This window comes from Vidua chalybeata, chromosome 1, assembly GCF_026979565.1.
Source record: "Vidua chalybeata isolate OUT-0048 chromosome 1, bVidCha1 merged haplotype, whole genome shotgun sequence".
Lineage (NCBI taxonomy): Eukaryota > Metazoa > Chordata > Aves > Passeriformes > Viduidae > Vidua > Vidua chalybeata.
Genome location: NC_071530.1, coordinates 128,519,171 through 128,529,395, shown reverse-complemented (window position 1 = coordinate 128,529,395; position 10,225 = coordinate 128,519,171). Strand labels below are relative to the sequence as shown.

Sequence of the window (10,225 nt, the reverse complement as noted above, 5' to 3'; positions counted from 1 at the left end):
CCTGAAGCCAGACCTATTTTCTGTTCCCAGCTTTGCCTCTCTCTGTTACCTGATTATAGGCAAGTCACTCAAACCTTCTTGAAACCTTTCGCACATTGTATATCCTGTCTGGTCTAGATCCACTACAGATTGCTAGGTCTACCAAACGCTACGTTGCAGACAGAAGCCAATATTTGTGTTTCTGTAATAAAAATTCTGGGAAAGGAGCTACTCTTCACCATGTGTTTGTGCAGTGCCTCACGCCAGGGAGCGCTGATCTATTACAGATAATAAATAGACATTGAATTGCTTATCTTTCTACCAATTCTGGTTCAGAGGAAGATAAGATCATTCAACTGCAGAAGCCTTCACTGGCCTTTTTGTGCATATTTTCTATATTAATATTAAGCAGCATTTAATCTATTAAATTTAAGTGGTACATGGTATACATGTCCAGTACCGCCAACACCGTTTTTCAATAGATGTGCTGTGCATATTTGTTTTAAGCATCAGTATAAATATGATTTGATAATTTTGAGTTACCCAGGCTCTCTGAACAAATTTGGCTTAATTTAAATCTTTATTTTTTTAATATATCTGTAATAATTTATTTAAACTTGTAATTATAAAAACATCAAAACCTAATCCTATCCTATGTTCTAATGAAGCCATTTCAATTTAAATTATAAGATGAAATATTTCTGTTGCTGACGGAGGAGGCTAAGATACTGCCTAAATGTTGAAGGATATAAGGTCCAATCCAAACCAAAAGTGGAGCATGTTTCAGACACTGAAGTGTGACAATTTAGGGTGGTGTAAGCTAGTAGTATCATGTTTGTTTGCAGTCAGAGTTTCTCTGACTTGCATCCTGGGAAACATCTGACTTGGTTGAGACCTGGTTTGTATCTCTCACATGCAGAGATACAGAAGTCTGTCTACAGGCTTCAGCAGCAATGTGCTACTGCAGGTATAGAGATCTGCCTTTGCTATTAGAGCAGAACCTCTGCACAATCCTCTGTGTCCAAGGCCACAGAGGTATTTCAGAGTCTCTGTGAGTATGCTTGAGTTGCCTTAGGAGCCTCATCTCTCTCTGCTCACAATAGGGAGAATATTGATGTTTCATTCTGCATTCAAAATTAGTTCTCATTATCTTCCGAAAAACTAGTTCTTGTGTATCAGGACCATGGTGACCAGAAGCAGTCTGCACACTTGACCTACCTATAGGTCAAGTATCCCGATTAATCTTCTCCCAACAAACTAATTATTTATTAATATATGGTTTGATAAAGATTGGTTAGAACAATGTTTTGAGCAAGTTGAAAATACTTGAGCTGAACTATAAATTTTTAAATACTGCTTTTCTTGACTTCAAGTTAAGTATTTGTCCAAATATTACTTTGTGCTATTACAAGCCCAAATTATAAGGCATGTCAATCATAGTTTTCTATACTAACTTCTAAAAATGAAGGAACTGAATATATCCACACTTAATAAATGTAATAAAAGCGGTACATGCTTGTTCTGTGCAAAGATAATCTGTTCAATCTTTTTAGATAAATTTATCTGCAAATGTTTGGTTTATGGTTAAAGGGCAAGAATGAACACTTCTTTAGGAGAAGGTAAACAAGTAAAATAAATCACAGTTTTTGCTGAACAGTTCAAAATTTGGTTGTCTCTAGGAGTATCTATGCATTAAAAGGTCCTCTTTTGTTTGTAATAGTGGATAAGGAACACAAATGCATTGCTTCTTGCTTCATTACTCACCTCTTAAGTAGGGCCTTCACATTTCTACGTCACAGGCCTGCTGAGATGTGATGATACATCTTTTAAGTATGTACCACTAGTCAAATACTAGATCTGATTCTTTTATTTCTTCCAGATATTTATTTGTAAATATATGTTAAGTTTTCCAACTGTTTTCTGCCATGCAAGGCAGTTGAAGTAGTTGAGTGTCTTGACTTGTATTCTGTGTGAGCGTTTTAAAGAAACAGTGAAATTAAAGCAAGTGAAAAACTCTACTCACAACACAGTCAGTCTATCTCTCTGATAACTAAAAGAAAATAGATATTTTGTTCTTTCACAAAATATTTCTGTTCTGTGTAGGTCTGAAAAGACCTCCATATTCCACATCCAACTGTCTTTCCATCCTATGAATAACTGATAGCAATTTCTAGTTTTTTCACCACTGTTAAAAGTTTCATATGTACTGACTATTCTGGCATTTTTTGTGACACAGTGGTTCTACTTTTATGGTAACAACAGGTGCTGGAGCAGTTGCCATTGTTATAATGCTAACAAAGTAAATTGCCAAGATCCTCAAAACTTTTCATCTATTATTTTTTGGTTCCATGTACATTACTTTTAGAACTTTTTTGACTTCAGAAGTATTTTCCTGCTTAATTTTTTTTTTGTTTTGTTTTGTTTTGTTGATTTGGGTTTTTTTTAAGTGAGAGTTATTTCAAAAGTAAAGGAAGCTACTGAAATTCTTTGTCTTATCTTTAGTTACAAAAGGTTATGAAATGTAATCCAATATTTGAAAATTGTAAGGTGAAAAATCATCATGCAATATTGATGGAAAAAGAGAGGCCAAGGCACATCACTTTATGGTACAAAAAATAATTAGGTAAAAATGAATGGCCTTTCTTGGTATCAATGTTGGCATGTGCTACAGAGAAAGGAAGATGTTTCCCAGGATGCATAACTATCTCTGCAGAGGGAAAGGACATAGGCTTCCACCTGTTCTGGCAAAATGTATGACTAAGTGTGTCCCAGTAGATGGGCAAAATGCACTGCCCAGGGATCAACAAGCATTTTCAGTTCTCTTTGTCTGAGTCTTGGTAATCTCCAGGCCATGACCCAAGTCCCAGTGGGGCCATGAAAGAACAGTTAGAAATCCTTCAAGCTACATCTGGCTAGGAGGAGGATTGTAGCCCTCCGGGTGATTAACTGAAGCTCTGGAACGTGAGATTTTGTTGTAATCTTTATCTTAATGTGCAACTGCAAGTGTAATGGGAAAGCTGAGGGCAATCCTATTCTTGATCCTGTTCTCCTCAAGGCCTCAAAGGATGGTGACTGAGGCAGCTTATAGAGTTGCAGATCCCCTGGTTTCAGACAGTTTCTGAGTACTAAATGCAGTCTGAATGGGAAACAAAGGATTGTCACTTGTTGAAAACAGCTGCTCCATGGGAGATCAGGTTTTAGACAGTTAGAAAGCAGAAGTCAGCCAAGACAGTGTTTTTTCCCTCTTTAAAGATGTGGCACTCAGACCTGGTTTTCTCACAGCATTTACTGTTTTCTGTTACATTTTTGGTAAGCTCCTATCTTTCCATGCATATTTAGTACAACTATAGCCACTTTTGGAGGCTGCCTGCTTTCAGGCAGCTAACCACAAACCTAGCTGGGAATGATGGCAACAGTTTCAACTCAAAGCAGGCTTTCCTCTGATTTCTGATTTTTCCTCTTCATCTCTGCTGAAACTGCTTGCAAGCTGCCCTGTTAATACGTGCTGCACTCTTGCAGGCCAATCTGCCCCTGCTGCAGCGGGAGCTGCTGCACTGTGCAAGGCTAGCCAAGCAGAACCCAGCCCAGTACCTCGCCCAGCACGAACAGCTGCTTCTGGATGCCAGCACCACCTCACCTGTTGACTCCTCAGAGCTGCTTCTCGATGTGAACGAAAACGGGAAGAGGCGAACTCCAGACAGGTGAGCAGCACCGTGCCTTTCCTGCCCTGCTCAGGAGGTCTGTGGGCCGGAGGTGCTGAGCCCCACCAGCACAGGGGCAGCAGAGGGTGGGTGCTGGGGGGGATACTTGGATGGTGGGTGTTCCCTGGGTGTGGGTCCTGTCCTGCCCTCAGATCCAACCTGACCGTCAATGTTTCCAGAGATGGTGCATCCACTACCTCTCTGGGAAACCAGTGTTTCACCAGGTTCCATATTAAAAATTTCTTCCTAGTCTGAATCTACTCTGTTATTAGCTTAAAATCATTCCCCATGCCCTTTCATAACAGGCTCTGCTTATACATGTCTACATATACATACTTACATGTGTATATGGAGAGAGAGCTACATACACATTCCTGAGTATATAAACACAATACATGCACACACTGATTCAGTCACCTCAGGACACACTGTGGTCATATCCACACAGAAGTAATGGTCAGCCAGTACTGTAGTACTTTGTGCACAGCACTTCTGTCATGAAGTGCCAAGCAGCAGATCATGCCAGCTCCATATGCAAGTCCTTTGCATCTGACGTTTTGTGGAACTCAACATTAAATGTGAGGAGAGTCGCTAGGCATTTATATTGGGAAGTACAAGACAAACCCCAGAGCACACTCAGGGCTTTGACTCCTTCTGTTGTGCCATATTTCCATATCCATACAGGGAATATGCATAGGGGTATTTCTTTCAAAGAGGATAAATGTTCACTGCAATCTGTTTTGTTGTTGAGCTGAGAAGAGTCCGTGCAGAAATGGGGTAAGTGAATGTATGTGTGTGAAGTACAGTGGCTTTAGGGGTACGGAACAGTTTTTTATTTTTTGGAATAAAGTTCTTTGTTTAGTGTTACAAGGAAATTACTCTAGTGGTTATTTACTTTTAACTGCCTTCCTATGCTAATGTTAGAAATTCAACTGGCACTTACATTTTACCTTTGGGAAACTCAGGTCTTGTATTTTTCATTGATTTGTTTCCCATGGGTTTTATAGTGTGGAAAACTTACTATGCTGTTCGGCCAAATACCACTACCTGTATGCCTTCGGTATGCAAGTGTCCTAGTTATCTTTTAAATGAAAAAGATGATTTGCAAAGTCAAGAAGCCTTGTAACTTTGTACAGGTGACATTTTTGTGTTGGAACAGGCTTGAATGGCACAAAAATAAAGAGAAAACAAAGCCTGAAAGCTCACAGCTTTAGAGTTCTCATAGCCAGAAGTGAACAGTAAAATTTAAAGTCACATAGCCATTAGATAAAAAAAGATGTGAAAGTATTTGAAATTAGTTTGGCTGAGATTGTGTTTCAGAAAAATCACAATGAACCAGCAAGAAAATTAAGGTATAAGCTGAAAAGCTCCTTTTATATGTACCTTCTTTCTGCCAATTTTTCCAGATAACTAGACCAAACTGAAGGAGCTATTGGGATTAATACAAGCATGTTTTTGCACCTCAGAAAGATGATTACTATATGCAATGAAATAATTTTTTCAAAGCTGAAATTTAGCACCTTGGGGTAGTTCTGTATATGCTCAGTCTTTGCAGAGTAGTGTAGCAAAAAAAGGCCTCTTAATATCTTGTGAATAACTTAAATGTCAGCATACTGTATTCCAGTGTCAGTAGCAGACACAACATTTTTCCTACAAGGAGATAGACACACATGAAATTATCTCGTAAGCCAGTGAGCTATTGCTTGACAGAATACAGACAAGGAAAAGGATGTGCTTTCCTGACAGCCCTAACTCACTTTTTTTTTTCCTGTTAGTAGAGAGGAGCATTACTCATATTTCCCTTAAGGCCATAAAGGAAAAATGCAAAAGAAAGTCTTTCCTTTGCTTTCCATCCTTTGCATTTGGAGTAATGCTCCCTCTTTGAGACCCTGTTTGACGGTGTTGAATTTTGGCTATTTCGTAGTAAGTACTGTCTCACCTGTATTATCTTCAGTCCTGCTTGTGAAGGAGAAGATGGGTGATGCAGGTAGAGACTAGGACAAGAACTTTGTAATGGAAAGACCCTGTACTGGTTTTATAGCAAAAAGGACATAAGATTAGTACATAAAGGGACCAGCAGATCAGGAGAATACTGGATTTTAAAGTCAGCCTTCATCTTTTAGTTAAAACTGAGGCCCAGACCTAGAGAATTTTGGGTATGGTTTATGAATTTTTTTCTCATCATTTCCTTTTAGTTAAAATATGTAGGTGCTCTTAAAATTCCTGGATCTCTGCATGCAAAGTCAAGTGCCTTTGCCTTCACAACTGAAGTCTCTCTTAGGCTGTGAACAACTTGGAGAGCCTTCAGTTCCTCCACAGGTAGTAATGCAGCTTTTGGGGTGAGGGCTAGACAGTTTAACTTCCACTGTGGGTAAGAGCCTGTGTTTAAATTCCCAGGGTCCAGGGAGGGTGTAGCGTGGGGTGTCCCATTGGCCTGCACACTCCAAGGTGCAGCAGCTTCTGTCAGTTGCAGCCTGAAATTCAGCTCCTCAGTTCTGGGGAAGTGGTGTTTCAGAAAAACCCATCCTTCCTTTTTGACCCTGCAGCTGGGGTAACAAAAAATTCTGTTATGTTTGCTGTAATGAAAAAGGCTCATGTGAAAAGAGACCGCCCAGTGCTCTAATTGGAATGGTACCTTGAGCTTAAAAAATAAGTTGGTTTTGTTCAGTGTCAAGCAACCCTGTCACTGGTTAATTACATCTACTTCTCCATTGCCTATGACTATAATAAAAGCTATACAGAAAAAAAAAGTGATAGTGTTGGCTAAGCCAAGTTCAGTGGAGTTGTTTTGTGCACTCAAGAACATTTGTGCAACAGATTTAGTAAAAAGAACAAGATGCTTTTGGAAAGATTCTTAAATTCACTGAATTGGAGTCTGCATACCTTTTAATTTGGATAATGTAAGTAAATCAACCACAAAAAACTGTCCTCAGAGGCAGAACATGCCTAGACTGAGTGAGTATTGAAACCAAATACTTGTCTGGCTTTATAGTCGTTACACTATTAATTATTTTAATTGTTTACAGAGGAGCATGAGGAAACATCTGGAAATGTATATACCTTTTGTTTAGAAATATAAGTAATTTTCAAATATACTAATAAAAATTCAGCAGAAGATAGCAGACATACTTTAAGGGAAGGTTTTACTGGGACTCCATGGCTAGTAAATGAAAAAAGATTGCCCAAAGGCCACATCTTTCCAGGAGAACTAAGTACAGCTGGAGTAATTTTGATTGAAGATGTGTGTCTCACTGAAGTAAACTGTGGTATCTTTTTCACTTCCCAAGGCATATGATATAGATGTATAGATATATAGTTATGCACTGGTAAGCATTGTATATAATGTATATGTTACATATATGCATACACATTTATGTTTTTCATTTGAGCATGGATAACTGCATACCACTGATACCACTAGAGGAAGAGTACAGTAGAGGATTAGGCAAAGAAAGTGGAACAAGTGTTACATGTAACCACAGCTGCATCATGATTTTTTGTTGAAGAAAATCCACATACAGTATTTTTTTCTGCTTATAATTTCAGAAACCTTTTTGCATATCCATTTCCCAATTCTTGTTATTTATCTGCATATCCAAGTCTACTGTATGTGAGGTTTTATAGAGCAATCTGACAACCAAGCTTTGTGTTTTACTGAATGTTTTCTTGGTGCATATGGTCTGACATGGATGAGCAGCCACGGTGAGATTTTGGAGTCTATTAAACTAGCTCATTAAAAAGATCAATCTGTTTCTGTAATAACACTGGGAACCATCAGTCACTGCAAGAGAGGAAAACTGACACCTGAGGAGACAACACATTTTGGTAATTTGTTCATGACATGTCATGAACAAAGTGTTCAATGTATTTTGTTTACAAGTTTTGGAGTTTACATTCTACTGTAGTAAAGCAAAGGAACTTGGACCACAGTGAGTTTTTATTTTGGTAAATGAATACTTAATTATAAATCCCATGATTTAAAATACATTAACAACAAAAAACTTTGTGCTAATTACTCATCCTTTGAGCTTGCTGGAAAGGGCTGATGGCATGTGAGCATGTCATATAGTGACTCTACATTTATGACAGTTCTCTACAAAGTGGATATGGAATAACAAAAAATTCTGTTAGAGTAGCATTATTTTGAGTGAGAAGAAAACAAAAGTGGCCATGACTGTGTTGCGACTTTAGAAAGTGCTGCTGTGGTTGCGGTACACTTGGAACCAATGACATGAAATACATGTCAAAGGTACTTGGGCACAGAGATCAACTTCAATAATACTGTTAGGTAAATCTTATTTAAAGAGGCTCCTGAGTATCTCAGTAAGGTAAAGGATGCTCACAGCTCTTACATCTGTGCTCCTTTTATGCCATGTGTAATTATGAGGAATTTTAAAAGAATTTTTGTAATATGAACTGTTGGCAAGGCAGAAAAGTAATTTTCTTTTGTAACAACTACTTTATTCCAGCAAAGCATTATCATTTGTTTGATTCATCAAACCTTTATCGGTGGAAGTCAGTTTAAATAAAATCATCTTGCACAAATAGTAGATGAACAGCTTTGTCTCATTCTTGTATGCTGACTTTATTGTTCTTTGAAATTCATGTAATACTCTTGATCAGGTGAAACCTAATTTTCTAGCCAAGGCAGTTTTGCATGGTCAGATTTTCTACCCAAGAAATTGTCCATAAATTGCAATAATTTAGAACTGAAATCACAACCTAAAAACAACATAAATTCTATTAAATGCGTACAGGCTAAAAAGAAGTGTCTATTCCTCTGTCTTTAATCTAAGTAAATCATGACTAAGTAAAATGACCCCTTCTGTGTTTACAGCTGAAGAACTCCATCTTTGTCATATTGCCAATTTTCCAAACAACAGTGTTGATTTATAGGCACATCAAGAAAAATCCACTCCAAGAGGAGTAAGGAAAATAGTGTCAGTTATGTTTCCTACACATTCACTGTTATTTCCTCTCTACAGCTTCTGGTTACTTTGCAAAATCAGATGAAAGCAGATTAAAATTGTGATGGTGTTATATTTGGAACTACTATTCACATGGGTGTGCCAGTTACTGGGAAACAGGAGTGCTTCCTCAGGCACCTGGGAAAATGCTGTTGCCCCCAGGGAGTGAGACCTAAAAGAATGAGATGGACTGAGATCAGAAGCAGATTAGTAGGTCAAATTCAGAGCATCTGAATTATGGCACTCTTCAGTACCTTGACTTTTATCACTCTCTTCAGTGTATTCAGATATAGTAAATTTGGCAGCGATTCCTCTTCTGATGAGGTTTTCTAAGTTGTTACCTTTTTATATATTTTTATGTGGTCAGAAACATAAAATGAGTTTATATACAGTCTCATTCTGGTATTCTGGTAAGCTGTTTATTTGGTCAGTGCAGAAAATATAACAACAAATTGTAGAGTTAAATTTTTACACTCAGAAAAAACATGACAGCCGTTACCCAGCATAATAGCAAAAACATAATTTCAGTAAATATGTTTACAAAAGTGATGTTAGTTTCTATGTTAGTCGGAGTTCAGTAGATATGCTGGTGTGTTTTCCAGTGCATTCCAGTTAAGGTAATTAAGTACAAAGCATTCTTAAAAAACACAGAAATACCCGTACATTAGGTGCAAATAGATACATTTGTATGAAAATAAATTATTTTAACATCGAGCTGTAGTGTAGAAAAGGAAAACTGGATTCCCACTTGTCCCAGTTTTATCTCAGTGATCAAGTCCACGAGTTATTTAATTGTTTGCTGTTTCTGACTTTTACCCATCTAAATTAGAGAACATTCTAACTGTAGTACTAAAGGACTTAGGGTGAATTATTAGTTTGCCTTGTACAGACAGAAAAGTCTATTTCTTTTGCTTGCATAGTATTTTGACAACTGGAAGATTGGCACACTGAGTTTGAGTAAATATATGCAAAGAAAACACACACCAGCCACTAAATACGAACTTGTCTTGAAGAGCTGTCAGAAACATCACCACCTATTGGGAGTTATTGCAAGCAGGTACATCATGCCAAAAGTAATAAAAAATACATGATGGACCTCAGGTTTTCTTGGTTAGGAGTTTTCACAGCCATGCTGCATTTCTTTTGGAACAAGGTGCATGCTCCAATTTAGCAAAGTATGTCTTTTATATCTACCCAAAATGAGAATAGATGTCCTGCTGTGCTGGTGAAATTTTTGCCAAATTACAGTTTAGTGAAATATATATATACCTGCAGCTTCTCTGGCATTAGTAATTTTGGTGAGGTCTCTGAGAAATTGCTTCACTCCTTCTGAAAACAATGCAGCCCACCTTTTAATTTCCTGCTGCTAGTAACAAGATCTTAGTTTGATTCTCTCTCTCAGAGGATATTGGCAATGATTTGGTTTCATCCTTCCTCTCATTGGTGATAAATGGGAACCTGTTGAGGGGTGACAATTAATGCACTGTTTCCCCACAGACAGTCCCTCGAGGGTGGTTGATTGGTTTCTGGGGGAAGGTTTGTTGTAGAACAGTTGTTTTTAAGAACAGGCAAACTAGA

At 37.9% G+C, this 10,225-nt stretch overlaps 1 protein-coding gene across 2 annotated transcripts in view; it reads left to right on the top strand.

Annotated features, from left to right (window-relative positions):
- The window catches only part of RUNX1T1 (RUNX1 partner transcriptional co-repressor 1), a 115,100-nt gene that overhangs the window by 74,094 nt on the left and 30,781 nt on the right, over positions 1-10,225 (top strand). For both annotated transcript variants that reach the window (XM_053944263.1, XM_053944254.1), the window contains one exon: positions 3,499-3,680. In XM_053944263.1, coding sequence (XP_053800238.1) covers positions 3,499-3,680 — 182 coding nt within the window. The remainder of the gene's footprint in view (positions 1-3,498; positions 3,681-10,225) is intronic.